The sequence below is a fragment of the Schistocerca piceifrons genome, chromosome 11 (assembly GCF_021461385.2).
Source record: "Schistocerca piceifrons isolate TAMUIC-IGC-003096 chromosome 11, iqSchPice1.1, whole genome shotgun sequence".
NCBI classification, from domain to species: domain Eukaryota; kingdom Metazoa; phylum Arthropoda; class Insecta; order Orthoptera; family Acrididae; genus Schistocerca; species Schistocerca piceifrons.
In genome coordinates, this window is record NC_060148.1 from 134,090,191 (window position 1) to 134,106,094 (window position 15,904).

Genomic DNA, 15,904 nt, shown 5'->3' on the forward strand with positions numbered 1-15,904 from the left:
TCAAGACCCAACCGTCCGCAGGAAAACTAATGCTTACAGTTTTTAGGGACGGACAAGGTCGAGTAGTGGAACATTATAGGGAAAGGGGCACAACAATAAAGAGTGTACGTTACAGTGAGATGCTTACTGCCAGGCTAAAGCCTGCAATTCGAAGCAAACGCCGAGGATTGCTGTCAGAAGGTGTTGTGTTGTTGCACGACAATGCCCGTCCGCACACTGCTGCCCACACTGCTGAAACGCTACAGAAACTCAAATTTGAAGCACTGGATCATCCTCCATATAGTCCCGATCTATCACTTGTTTGGTCCACTCAAACAGGCATTAAAGGGCCGTCGATTTGTCTCGGACGAAGCAGTGAAAGAAGCGGTGCATTCCTGGGCCGCAGCACAACCGAGAACCTTCTTTTATGAGGGCATGAGGAAGCTTGTACAAGGATGGACCAAGCGCATTGAAACGCAAGGAGACTATGTCGAAATATGATTTCTTGTAACTTTCCTATTTGATTACAATAAAATTTTATAACTACTTTGTGGATAATAATTGACCCACCCTCGTATATATCCGTTATTTTTCCCAGTTTACGATAAAGTTCAAAATCTGCAAGGAACTATAATGGATGAAAACGATTCTGTGATAGATTTTGGTGGTGCGAATCTAACTGTGCTTCTGGAAATGGTGCAATAAAATTTTTTTCCTGTTTAATAAATATGAACAAGATAGAAAGTTACCAGTAGCAGTCTTTCCCAGTAAACGCGAAGACTAAAAATAATTTGAACTTGCCAAACACAGACGTAGAAATAGACGTCAAAGTTGGTGACGGCTGGTTTGATAATAGTGCTTACTTGTACATGACATTTAATGCGACACATGAAGACGGCTGAGATTACCCTGCCTATGAGGGCAAATCGAATGTGAAACTAGCTGACAATTTTTCAAGTCTTCTGTGGAGTGTCGTAATTGCCAATAAAAGAGGACACATTATCTACCGGCTACAACTTCCAGGCGCTTCTTCAACAGTCTTGAACCACCTAACGTCTTCTCTGGACGATGGCACAAGATTCGAGGGAAATTTCATTAACAACGGGAAGTTGCAAAGAAAAGAAAATGAAGTACTTTACCCGCTGAAAATGCTGGGAGGTTTCTTTAAAGATTACAAAGAAATCATGTGGAAAAGATTCAACGATAACGTTTGTAGGAAGTCCACATCCTCGCGACGCGTTGTATAGATGATTTTCAAAGAAGGATGATGGCACTGACTGTTCAGATTCTCGACCATACCATGGTAAAGTAACAATTACGAATATAGAAATTCGAGCACCTATTGTAAAGCGCGAAGCAAACTATGGAATGGAATTGAAAGATGCTTAAGCGACCTAAAACACCTATTTCAGCTTTTGACCTTCAATCGCAGGAAATAGCGGGAATCAGCGGCAAAAGAAATTTTGAAATGGATACAACAAATTACTATAATTCTATGGACTTTGACATGCTGTATTTTGTGTTTTCCAAAAGGAAAGGAAACGAAGACACAGACTCGTCATTGTGTGGTCATGTTAAGCTACAAAATATTTATCTCGAGAATGGCCGAGACGATATATTTCCCGAAGAACTGTGGAACATTAATCCTCCAGGCATTTGTCTGAAGGCATGCAGTGCGTTCATAGATTTCAAGAAAATAACTAAATCGAGTAATGGCGCTAAAATTAGTGCATTCGCTCTCATTAATCAGTATCCAATGTACATTATCAATATGAGCAGGCGCAAGAATATCGTCACTGCTCAAAAGACAGACATGAAACTGTCAGACACTTTTAATGCGCCTATTCTTGATGACACTTTAGCGTACATCATTATACGGCAAGAAGAGTTTGATATGATCTTAAGCACGGAATAATTAGTGACAACTTGTAGGCATATGTTTCTTTAATGGATCTCGATCCACTGAAAATGTTCACTCAATATTTCTCTTCATAACTATTCTGCACATTGGACAGTTATTTTCCATCGCTAACCCCCGGGAAACGCATTCTTTATGAAAAAGGTGTTTGCGTTTTGTCCGCACGAATTGACCACTTTCATTTGTTAAGCATATAAAACAGTCATTTTCAGGTTGTTTGGTCAGTATTTCATATGGACATAACATCTTTTGTTTGAACGATTCAGACAGATTTGGAAATTCTAAAATTACTTCCCAGTTTACTTTATGCTGAAATTCCATTACTAAACCTTCAGACAGCTTTTCACAAAGCGATATACCGTTCCAGAACAATATATCTTGGAAATCTCGCTTCAAATCTTCAGACTTTTTTTGATGCAGTGACATAAATTCCCAGTCTAATCTGTCTGCGAATTCTCGCCTGAAATTTTCAGACAGTTTTTGATGTGCTGATATTTGAAATCAGTCTGATCTGTCTTTTAACTCTCTCATGAAATCTAGAGACAGCATTTCATGTTTTGATACGTGATGCAATGACATATATTCCCAGTTTAATCTATCTGCGAATTAGCACATGAAATTTTCAGGCAACGTTTTATTGTATGATATATGATTCCAGTCCAATCTGTCCTGAAACTCTCCCATGAAATCTACAGACAGCGTTATATTACTAGATACTGCACGCCAGTCTAATCTGTCTTGAAACTTTCTCATGAAATCTTCAGACATTTCTTGAGTATATGATGTTTCAGTCAAGTCTAATTTGTCTTGAAAATCTCTCATGAAATCTTCAGACAGTTTTCCCCACCTTGATATATTTCTCCATCTGGCACGTTTGAATGGATTTTCTTTTTTGATATAATCAGCAATTAATGTAGCGTATGTTTCATTTGTTGAATACAAGTTGCATAATTGTTCAGATTTAAAAATTTACACGTTTGATTAATCATCTGAATAAGTTGCTGGCTCAATAGGTTCTTCTTCATGTTGTTTTTCATTCATTTGAGCATTATTAATGTAAATAAGATGGTGTTTTCTCAGCTGCAGCTAACCTTTTAAGCCTATTTTTTTCGCTTCATCTTTTAGTTCATCCATAGTATATTTATTCAATCCATTTCCTTTCGTTGCAATTTTATTAAATATACATATACAATATATTTATTAAATATATACAATATATTTATTGCAATACAATATATTTATTAAATATAATATATTTAATATATTAAATATAATATATTTATTACAATACAAAATATTAAATATAATATATTTATTACAATACAAAATATTTATTAAATATACATGTACAAAAAATATTTCAATTATGCAATTCAATTTTCATACAGGACAGCTCGCCATTCGATGCTGCTGCTGCCGCTCGCCGGCGGCGGGTATAAATCGCATCGAAAAAGCGGCTCCCAAAAAGCGTTCGCAAGAAAGTGGGCGTTAAAAAGTCGCCAACGTTTTGCTGAAAATACCCGCCAAAATTTTGCAAAAAATTCGCCGCAGAAATAAGTGACAAATCGCTTCCGAAAAAAAAATGGCTATATTTTTGACGAAAAGTTGCTTCCGAAAAAAAAGTGGCTTTCGGTTTTTAACGAAAAAGTCGCTTCCGAAGAAAAGTGGCCACGAAAATTTTGCAAAAAAGTGAGCGCAAAAAAGTGCTCGCATAAAAGCGACCGATAAAAGCGTCGGCAACATTTTGTAAAAAAAGTTACCATTTAGGCGGCTGCCACTGTTTCGTCAAAAAATGACCGCTAAAAATTCGCCGATAAAAATTTGACAATATTTTGCAAAAAAGTTGCCACTTACACGGCTGTCATAAAGTCGCCGCAATTTTGCAAAAAAGTGGCCGCCAAATAGGTCACCGCTACCTTTTCGGCAAAAAGTTACGGGTTTAAGGAGGTGTCAACATTTAGCAAAAAAGTAGCTGCAAAAAAATAGATGCTCGACATAAAAGTCGCCAACATTTTGCAAAAAAGTTGCCGTTTAGAAGGTGCCAAACTTTTGCAAGAAAGCGGCCGCAAAGAAGCGGTCGCCATCTTTTAGCCAAAAATTTGAAGGTTCCGGGAGGCGCCATCTTTGGCGCAGAATGTAGAGGATTTGCCCTGAACCACCGGCCTCACTACTTTTGTCGTTTCACAGAATTTGTCCTACAGGTCTGGCAGTTGCCGGCAACTGTAAATCAGCGACAAGTTGAGAATAACAACAGCTTTTGGCACTTGCTCCGCGCAAAAGTGTTTCGATGCCTTAGACAGTTTTCTACTTTACCCACATTTTCCATTCTGTCCAGATTCTGTGCGAGTCTAACGAAGTAATGGATTTCTGCCCTTGAATAATTCAGCTTCTTGGCAGTTGGCGATTAGACAGTCCCATTTCCTCCCACAAACCAATTTTTGCTCTTTCATCGCGTGATGTTTTCCGAGTGGCTGTGTAAAAGCACTAATGACGTCTGTTTCCCTTCTGCCCTCCGAGTTCCACCCTTTACCACGTCGACCGTCGATGTCTTATTATATCATACTGTACTGCTGACGTCAAATGCGATTCTACTTGGCTGTACTTCTCAGTACATTGGCTATCACACTATTGTGTATGCATTGTGTGCAACTATTCCGACCGACAATGTTAATTTTCGTACTGTTTTCCACTATTATGTATGTAGATGCAGCCTAGCGTTTTGCTGTAGACTCGCAGTAAATACCCTCGCTGTAAGCCGGCTAGCTGTGAGGAAGTATCTTATCTCGGCGGCAGGCTGGCGTCGGACAGTGTTGGGAGGTAATGCGTGGCTCGTGAGCAAGGTCAGAACCAGCCGGGACTTCCCCGAAGAGCTGACGTCATGGAGGGGGGGAGGGGAGAGGGCGGGAGGGAAGCGACATGGACAGCAGCGAGTCTGGCACATTCGCGGAGCGCAGGATGGCCTTGGTGTGTCAAGTATCCTCCGCCACACTCCGTGCTACTGTCTGATCGCGAGCAGCGGGGATCTAGCTGGTTCTTTATTTATGTCTGCTCCATCACAGTATTCATTTTGCAGTACTTCATAATTAGGATACATTTCTAAACAAGGTAGTTTATGGACAAGGACAAATATAAACTCTCCTTGTCGTAGTTGTACTGAAATCTGTGTACTGGCGACGTGCATCCTTTCCCTGTTATACACTTCCTTATCAAGTCTCTCTCGTTATTACATCTACATCTACATTTATACTCCGCAAACCACCCAACGGTGTGTGGCGGAGGGCACTTTACGTGCCACTGTCATTACCTCCATTTCTTGTTCCAGTCGCATATTGTTCGCGGGAAGAACGACTGCCGGAAAGCCTCCGTGCGCGCTCGAATCTCTCTAATCAAAAGAAGAAGTTAAACACTAAGGCGGATTCTTGTCACCGACTCTAGCTACATTAGGCGGAATTGGATCGTTGGCCGCTGGTGCGGAGCAATTACGAGCGCTGTCCATAAAAAAACAGAAGGAAGATGCTGAGTTCGCAGAACAGGGGAGGCACAACCTAGAAATGGAGAAAAGAAAAGCAGGGTCAAGTTTGCCTATGAAATCATGCCTAAAAGAAAAAGAAGTCAAAGAAATGATGCAAAAGTATAGTCATCTGCTAACCAACTTTGATATAGAAAAATTAGTAAAGAAACTGAAAATTGCAAATTGTAGAGGCGTCTTTACGATCAATGAACTACAGCAAAAATCAGCAAAAGTTGAAGCAGGAATTGTTAACCTAGACACGTCTGATCATGTAGGCACTCACTGGATTGCTACTTCAAAAATAGCAGTGAAAAATTTGTGTTTGACTCGAACGGTGGCGATATTCCACAAGCGCTAGTGAACTACCTAGGTCAAGATAACTTGCTTTACAATACAGAGAGGATTCAAAATTTGCATCACTTTATATGTGGCCACCTATGTTTTCAGGTTCTGAAGCTGTTTACAGACGGCTGGTCGTTTGATAAAATTCTCGATATAATAAACGGATATATTAGGGAACAAAATAAAACAAGGAGAAGATGGATAAGCAAGTAGAATCGACTGCTAGTAAAGCTGACTTGGAGGAATTAGCTTCAAAAATCAATCAATTTTATAAGCAGCTAAGATCGACTGCTAATGAAGCTGACTTGGGAGAATGAACTTCAAAAATCGAAGGTGAGGCTGTACAACTTCGAAAGGAATTAAACATCGTTTTTAAAGTAACGAAAGGTTATATTGACTTCAAAAGCAAGAGATTAGTAAATGTAAAAGACCCTATAGATGGCCATGATGTAGTTACCGAAAGATATCAAGAAAAGCAATTAAGTAATCTTCTTGGCAAGCCTGAATACACAAGTATTCTCACACTACTTAATAAGAATGTGAGCAAAGCTGACCTCAGCGAATACTACAAAAAACCGACTTGAAGAAATTTTACGATGATTATGTGAGTTAAGCTGAATATACAAGTATTCTCTCACTATTGAATAAATATGCAAGTAAACCTGGCCTTAGCGTATACTACTACAAGAACGAGTTAGAGACAAATAAAATGAAAAAAGCGGTTAATCACTTGTTAGGCAGTATTGATGGGTTCGAGAGGAAAATGGAAAGCTATTTATAAATTTGGTGTTTAAGGTGCAAAATACTTACAGCTACAGTTCACCCTCAAACAATTACGATGAAAAATGTTCGAGAAGAATGCAGATAGTTGTTGTGTTGCAAACGTCCACATCTGTTGACTCAGGGATCGAGACGTGGCTGCACGATCCGTTACAGCCATGTGGATAAGATGCCTGTCATCTCGACTGCTAGTGACGCGAGGCCTTTGGGATCCAGCACGGCGTTCCGTATTACCCTCCTGAACCCACCGATTCCATATTCTACTAACAGTCATTGGATCTCGACCAACGCGAGCAGCAATGTCGCGATACGATAAATCGCAATCGCTATAGGCTACAATCCGACCTTTATCAAAGTCGGAAACGTGATGGTACGGATTCCTCCTCCTTACACGACGCATCACAACAACGTTTCACCAGGCAACGCCGGTCAACTGCTGTTTGTGTATGAGAAATCGGTTGGAAACTTTCCTCATGTCAGCACGTTGTAGGTGTGGCCACTGGCGCCAACCTTGAGTGAATGCTCTGAAAAGCTAATCATTTGCACATCACAGCATCCTGTTCCTGCCGGTTAAATTTCGCGTCTGTAGCACGGCACCTTCGTGATGCAGCAATTTTAATGGCCAGTAGTGTATGTTTCGCAAAGCAAGGGCTCTGAAATAATTCGGGAAATTTGGAAAATTGTGTTGCTGATGCTTTCACCTGAGGCACCATTGTGACACTACGAGGACACATGGTGCTGTACCTGACTTGTGGTGAACAACCTTTCCTGACTGATGCTTGCCACAGATCTGCCTGTGACCCCTAAATGTACCAGGTGTGGTGTTTAAGGGCAAAGGGCTGCTCAGTTGGCGATTATAACACTCCCCGTCTGCTACTACTGTACCGTAACCTCAATGCCAGAAGCAGGTTGTAATAGAAAACAATTTTGTAAAAGAAACTATGGCACAAAGCAACAGAGCAGTGTTACCCTCTGAGAGGAATTTTGTTAGTTTGACCGTGTTGTTCCTAACGGAGGTGGCTTATCGGAAATGAAAGTAAGAATTACGTAAATATTGGAATAGTGACAAACAAAATTTTGCCTAGCTATACTATTCCTAGAATAAGGGAAACGGTCGCCAGCCTAATTAGGCAAGAGAAAGATTAACATTCTCGTTTATGAAAGTAGGTATAAGTAACTATAATGGACAACACAACAGACACAACCTAGACTTAGTAACACGTGAGTGCAATGAACTCTGACACACGAATGTTTTAAGATTGAAGCTAACAGTTAGAGCAGCAGGAACTATTTTCAAAATTATAACAGGTACAGAAAAACACTATCACTTTCAGGGTTTACACAAACTGAGTGGTCTTTATACTGTTAATATGCACACAAGAGAGACAAAACACTTGACATACATGATAATGTAACGTTTCACAACTGCAACTTTCTCAATTTTTCTACAACGAAACACAATGTTGACAAAATTGCAAGAAACTGACTCTCCTTTTAGAATTTACTACAGGCAACGATGTGTTCATTTACTTTACTTAAGAACTTTTAATTTTACCGTTAGCAACAGTACTTTGATAAGCAGTTTTACTAGGAAAATTGTTTTCAGTAATTATCATTGATTTACTTTCTCTTTAATAAGTTCAAGAGGCATTATTTAACAGAGCTCTAGGCTTCAATGTACTTTCAGTAAGGACACTCGGTAATCACTTTACTTCGAACGGAGAGGACCCTGAGAGGTGTTGTGATGAGGAGTAAAATCAAGGTAGGTAAATAAATTCCGATATGAATTACCTTATATTTCAGCACACTAACACATCCATTAGGCTGATCCTTCACTGTACATCAATACAGTATTACGTTACAGTGATTGCGCAATGTGGTGGCAACTGAATGTTGGTAGGTGGAATTACAGGTAGAATTGCCGGACTTTATCGTATCTTCATGGCGATGATTCATACAAATTCCAGAATAGATCCAGCTATTTATCCACCCATCCGAGGCATTGGAAAGAAGCAGTAAAAGCCTCTCTCTGAATCAGCATGATATGCACCTTTACATTGACAGTGCACAGACTGGTAGCTCGTCTCCGACTGGTGGCTCGTCTCCGACTGACTGCTCTTCCCCGACTGACTATCAGTTGCACCTTTTCCACCTATGCCAACCACTATTTGCGCGCGCTGCACATTTCCGTTCCTGAGGGGAACCACTACACCTTTTACATACAAAATAACTAAAAGCCCTAAGTGAGGATCAGCAATTTACATAACAGCAAACAAATGCATCAAATAAAACAGAACATTTTCACATATTGACACTTCTACAAAAAAATATTCACACAAAATTACAATTGCATACAATAAGTTCTGTTCCCTCCAAATGGGACAAAGAATATAAATTGCAGATACACTACTTTGCATAGAATCAAATCACTACATCAAAGGTTTGACAAAGAAAAGAATACACAATTTTATGTTATCGATTCAATCACACTTACAGACGATCAACAATGTAACATTAAATAAAGCAAAAGCAAAATAAATCCATACAGCATAAGAGCTGTGGTGTTACACGATGTCACGTTTCAGGATCATCTCCGATGGCACAAGCTCTGAAAATGGAGGACGCGGCAGCTGAGGCAGCGCGTGTGCAGACTCACTCCACACCCAGTGTCACGGGAGGCGAGACTGCGCCTGCGCAGAGCGACTCCACAGCCAGCGTCGTGGCAGCTGAGGCGGTGCCTGTGCAGACTCACTCCGTCCCCGGTCTACAAGCAGCCGAGGCCGTGCGTGCGCTGACTCGCTCCATGCCCGGCCTCACAGACGCTGGCGCCATTAACCTCTTGAAGGGTCACTTACAGCTGATGGCTATACAGCAGACTCACCCGACACCGAGTGGTACGGGAGACCAGGCAGCGCCTGCGCAGACTCTCTCCGTCCCCAGTCTCGAGGCAGCCCGGGCTGTGCGTGCGCTGACTGGCTCCTTCCCTGGTCTCACAGATGCTGGCGCTATTAACCTGTTAAAGGGTCACTTACAGCTGATGGTTATACAGCAGAGCTTGGCACTCACGGAGGACGAGGCAAGGTAAGCACGAGCTTAGGCACTCACGCGTGTTCCCCAGTTCTACACACACCAAAAAAGTTTCGCATCACTCGAGTTCCCAGAACTCCTGAAGATAGATGTTGACTGCTGATGTTGTATCTCAGACACAGTCCCTTTGAATGTTCAGAGATGTCACTAAACCCGACCAAACCGTGCACGAGCAGCGGCTATTAGACGGAGGGGGTCCAACAGCCGATCACTTCCAGTCATTCCACCAGGAATGAGTTACACTGCTCGTGTTATCTGTTGTTCGACCGTGCCTAGACGGTCAATACCGCGGTTCGATCGCGTCCGCATTGTTACTTTGTGCCAGGAAGGGCTCTCAACAAGGGAAGTGTCCAGGTGTCTAGGAGTGAACCGAAGCGATGTTCTTCAGACACGTAGGAGATGCAGAGATATCGGAACTGTCGATGACACGCCTCGGTGACGCCGCCCGAGGGCTACTAATGCAGTGAATGACCGCTACCTACGGATTGTGGGTCGGAGGATCACAGACAGCAACGCCACCATGTTGAATAATGCTTTTCGTGCAGCCGCAGGACGTCGTGTTACGACTCAAGCAGTGTCCAATAAGCTGCATTGTGCGAAACTTCACTCCCGACGTCGATGGCGAGGTCCATCTTTGCTACCAAGACACCATGCAGCGCGGTACAGATGCCGAATGGACCTCTCAGGATGGGCATCACGGTTTCTTCACCGATGAGTGCCGCAGATGCCTTCAACCAGACAATCGTCGCAGACGTGTTAGGATGCTAACCGGCGAGACTGAACGCCTTAGACACACTGCCCAGCGAGTGCAGCAAGGTGAATGTTCGCTGCTGTTTTGGGGTGGCATCGTTTGGGGCTGACGTACGCCGCTGGTGCTCACGGAAGGCGCCGTAAAGGCTGTGCGATACGTGAATGCCGTCCTACCACCGATAGTGCAACCATATTGGCAGCATATTGGCGAGGCATTCGTCTTCATGGACGACAATTCGCGCCCCCATCGTGCACATCTTGTGAATGACTTCCATCAGGAGAACGACATCGCTCGCAGCATGTTCTCCAGACTTGAACCCTATTGTACATGCCTGGGATAGATTGAAAAGGGCTATTTATGAACGATGTGGTGTCGTGTCCCACCAACCACTCTGAGGGATCTACGCCGAATCGCCGTTACGGAGTGGGGCAATTTGGACCGACAGTGCCTTGATGAACTTGTTGATAGTATACTACGACGAATACAGGCATGCACCAATGGAGAGGACACAGTACTGGCCACTGTGCACAGCAATCTGGACCACCACCTCTGAAGGTCTCGCTGTATGGTGGTACAACATGCAATGTGTGGTTTTCATGAGGAATAAAAAGGGCGGAAATGATGTTTATGTTGATCTATATTCCAATTTTCTATACAGGTACCGAAACTCTCGGAATCGAGGTGATGCAAAACTTTATTCGATGTGTGTATACACGTATGTGTCTCACTACCTATAGTGTCTGCCACTGTGTTCCTTAGTGGTATTTTGACTTGATTGACAACTACAAAAAGCATTTGCAGGTAGCACATAATGCATTCACTAGCTTCGCATAACTGGGTCACTGTATCTCTGAACTGAACTTTATTTATTAGCAGGTAAGTTAGCTAGCAAAAGTCACGGAAGAGGCAAGTTTTTTTCAGCTTTAAAAATTTTTATGCTCTTTAAGCCATGTATCCTTACTTAGAGTGATTAATTATCTCAAATGCCATGTAGACAACCACTTGTTATCTGTGTTTTCTGATGAAGCCTCTGGACGAAGCGAACATTGGATAATTTCGTCACTGGGGTGGGCTGCCCAGCACAGAATCAGACACAGTGGCTGTTTGTAATCAGGCAGATTAGAGCTGAGGACTCGTTCTCCAACATGTACAGATCACTGTAAACCTGTTTACACAAAATACACATTAAAGTTGTTTGTTGTCACTGCTACTGCTGACAGTGAGAAACCTTCAAAAGCCATCATGCTTGATAAAGAGAAGATGAACATAAGTATTGCGTGTGTCGCTTATAACCTGCACCAGGAACACTGCAGCACAGATCACAGAGGGCAGCAGCGTGTTTACAATTTTTCATTTCTGGTGTCTCAGGCTCCAAGTACTGGCCCGGCGAAACTTTTAGCTGTAGGGAAGAATACTGCGTAAGCCTAGAGTGCGCAAGACGACACCCTAAAGATGACTTGTTAGCGTCTCCACATAGCTGCAAGCTTTCACAAGCACCCCATCAGGTGCTGACTCACGAGGGCAACCTTCTATCGATTGCAGTGGAGGACATTAAACCTCAACATCTCGTAAGCATAAGGCACCAAATAGGAGCGCGAATATCAGCCTCTGTAGACGAACTCTTGCGTCCAGCACGCCCTGCCCCCACCATGTGTTTGCCAGTGTTGAGGACAGAATTACAGACCCGTGTGTTGGAGTCATCACTCGTCTGAATGATTTGGTGCGACCCACCACGAAATTCTCTCCTGTGCCAAACCCTTCATCTCAGAATAGCACATAGAACTTGTCCTCAATAATTTGCTGGATGTATTCCAGACTCTGTTTTCCAGTACAGGAAAGCGTTTCTGAACAACAGCAATTTGTTAACATCGAGTACAGATTTAAGTGTCAGGAAGTCCTTTCTGAAAGTATTTGGAGTGTGGCCATGTATGGAAGTGACACATGGACGATAAATAGTTTAGACAAAAAGAGAATAGCAGCTTTCTAAATGTGGTGCTACAGAAGAATGCTGAAGATTAGATGGGTATTGACATAACTAATGAGGAGGTATTTAATAGAATTGAGGAGACAAGAAATTTGTGCCACAACTTGAATGAAAGGAGGGACCGGTTGATTGGACACGTTTTTAGACACCAAGGGATCACCAATTTAGTACTGGAGGGAAATGTAGGGGGAAAGGTGGGGTAAAAAACGTAGATGGAGGCCAAGAGATGACTACATTAAGCAGATTCAGAAGGATGTAGGTTGCAGTAGTTATTCGGAGACAAAGAGGCTCGCACAGGATAGGATAGCATGGACAGCTGCATAAAAGCATTCCTCGAAATGAAGATAACAACAACAACAACAACAACAACAACAACAAATATCTGAATCCAGGGACAAGTACAGAGCACCAGGAAGAAGGTGCTATCGTAAGAGGCAGGTCTGCGGAAGAAGGTACTTGCAATCATATGCAACAAATAAAGCAGCAGGCACAGGTGGACAAAAATGGTTCAAATGGCCCCGAGCGCTATGGGACTTAACATCTGAGGTCATCAGTCCCCTAGAACTTAGAACTACTTAAACTTAACTAACCTAAGGACATCACACACATCCATGCGCAAGGCAGGATTCGAACTTGTGACCATACTGTAGGCGCGGTTCCAGACTGAAGCGTCTAGAACCGCTCGGCCACAGCCGCTAGCCACAGGTGGACAACCTTTGGAATCGTATGAGCAGCTATAGTGGAGATTTGTCCGAGGGAGGCTGAAAGTTCTTGCTGTGGGGCTCCCAGCCAATCGTGCCTTACGAATTTACTTTACATTACTGCTAGACTATGGAATGACAACATTACTCAAGGCGGATTACAAAATTTTAGAGCGCATAGTAAACAGTAGTCTAACACCAGGGGCAGTTTGAGGCCCAATGGCCGCTCGGGGCCCGAGAGGGGCGCCGAGGGAAACCAGGAGCAACATTCCAGGGGAAGCCAGCAACTGTCGGAGGGAGAAGGACTGGCGTCAAGCGACGTGTCGCTGCCGTGGAGAAATGTTCTCGAACCTCCCCTGGCTAAAAACGCAGCTGAGAAAGATTCTAGCCCCCTGCCACACACCATGGCTACAGGTAGGAGCACCTCAGAGCCGTTCACAGAATGTACAGGCACGTGTATTCTCCATGTCACGTCAGTCTGAAAATCACAGTTAGCCGTACGCCTAATGTTTATTACCAGTACAAAGTGTGTAACTGAATTAAACACAGTTTTTAATTACGTGTGTGAGCAAAATGGCATTTAACGAATGGGCATCCTCTGTTATATTCTAATGGATGAGGACACCAGAATCAATGTCTGTCGAAAACTTACACTATTATTGAGTGAGGACACCAGAATCAATGTCTGTGGAAAACTTACACTATTATTGAGAAGTCCAAGTCAACAGGGATTTCTTCTTCCACAACATTACATGCAACTTACATGGAGACAGCTCCCGAAACATTTCGAGAACTCTGGCTTCTCGACATGTAGATGGTATGTGACGAATATGCAGATTAAGTCATCTTGGTGATCAGCAAGAAGGAAGTTTAGTAGAAATCCAAAAAAGATACACTATGTGATCAAAAGTATCCGGACACCTGGCTGAAAATGACTTACAACTTCGTGGCGCCCTCCACCGGTAATGCTGGAATTCAGTATGGTGTTGGCCCACCCTTAGCCTTGATGACAGCTTCCACTCTCGCAAGCGCACGTTCTATAAGGTGCTGGAAGAATTCTCGAGGAATGGCAGCCCATTCTTCACGGAATGCTGCACTGAGGAGAGGTATCGACGCTAGTAGATGACGTTGACCGGGAATTCGTAACACCCTGCCTTCGGATCGCCACATTGTGTACCGTGATTCGTCACTCCAAACAACGTTTTTCCACTGTTTAATCGTCCAATGTTTATGCTTCTTACACCAAGCGAGGCGTCGTTTGGCATTTACCGGCGTGATGTGTGGCTTATGAGCGGCCACTCCACCATGAAATCCACGTTTTCTCCCCTCGCGTCTAACTGTCATAGTACTTGCAGTGGATCCTGATGCAGTTTGGAATTCCTGTGTGATGGTCTGGATAGATGTCTGCCTATTACACGTTACGACCTTCTTCACCTGTCAGCGGTATGTCAGTCAATAGACGAGGTCGGCCTGTACGCTTTTGTGTTGTATATGTCCCTTCACGTTTCCACTTCACTTTCACATCGGAAACAGTGGACCTAGGGATGTTTAGGAGTGTGGAAATCTCGCGTACAGACGTATGACACAAGTGACACCCAATCACCTGACCACGTTCGAAGTCCGTTAGTTCAGCGGAGCGCCCAATTCTTTGTTTTTTTTGTGTCCGGATACTTTTGATCACATAGTGTGTGTCAAAGTGACAGAAGTGAACGTTTCCTGTAAGAAAATCATAGCTCAGGAATAACTGGATTATTACGACCGAGGAAAGGACGTTGTCGAGTAACATGATAAAAGCCAGCACATATCTTCTGGCAATAAGGATCCCACAGCAAATGCGCCAAGGAAATCAAATACCCTCTTGGCAGTGGTAGGCCCGGAGGACGGCGGTAACGTGCCGCCGAAACTAGTCGTGTGACACAATAGAGACATTCTCTAGATACAGCTGTGGCCTTATTTTTCTCAGAATGTTCTTGCTTTTCTTTTGTATGGGTGTTGCTGAGTTTTACTTCTCCCCACAAGTAACACAGTTTGCAGTACATCAATATACTTTGTGTGCTAGGTTCACTGTGGTGAACCAATGAAAACAGAATTGTTTGTTTCTCAGTGCACACATCAGTAGTGTTACGTATACGGCGTATTGGAAAAGCCAAGGTTTACTTACAAGAAGTTTTGTTATTGTAACCTACATGAGACATTACTTTAGTCTGTAAGTCCACTGGTTTTGAAGTCGCCTTCAGATACATGGCAGGCACAAGAATTTACTTGCAAGTGGATTGCGTGTGTGTGTGTGTGTGTGTGTGTGTGTGTGTGTGTGTGTGTGTGTGTGGTTGAGTGTGTTATGCAGACGTATCTGTGCATCATGTCAAACAATAAGTTGCTGTATTTGGTGTGGGTGAGTTGCGAAATTAAATATGAAGATGTCAGGGAACTGTTTGAAATACTCAGCTGTATATGTTTAGTGTCTTTGCTAGTTTCAGAAACGTTTGCTGCACACAAAGGACCAGTAATAGAGGTATTAAGAACCTGTTTCAGTGCAGGTCAGTTCTTAGATCTGAAGGTGAAAGGAAGTGAATGTCAAGTATGACTCTGAGAAAACGTGTCAACAGAATTTCTTGAGTGATTGAGAACACGGATTTTTAATGGGAAATAGGTGTGCATTTTCATACAGGGATGCAATGATATATGTGTACTTCAAGCGACACAGAATTCTATAAGATAAAAGGCAGAATGTTTTATATTGGTAATTTAGAACTGGACAGTTGTGTTTCATGAATTCTTGTCTGTTTCGCATCTGATAGTTTTCTTGATAATGTATGTGTGTGTTTATAGTAAAGTATGAGAATGTGTCTGT

General features: G+C 42.8%; 1 protein-coding gene across 1 annotated transcript in view; it reads left to right on the top strand.

The window, feature by feature from the left end:
* LOC124719993 (26S proteasome non-ATPase regulatory subunit 10-like) overlaps nucleotides 1-15,904 on the top strand; it is a 68,100-nt gene that overhangs the window by 51,486 nt on the left and 710 nt on the right. Inside the window, exon 2 of the mRNA XM_047245221.1 lies at nucleotides 9,116-9,611. Coding sequence (XP_047101177.1) covers nucleotides 9,127-9,611 — 485 coding nt within the window. The 5' untranslated portion in view covers nucleotides 9,116-9,126. The remainder of the gene's footprint in view (nucleotides 1-9,115; nucleotides 9,612-15,904) is intronic.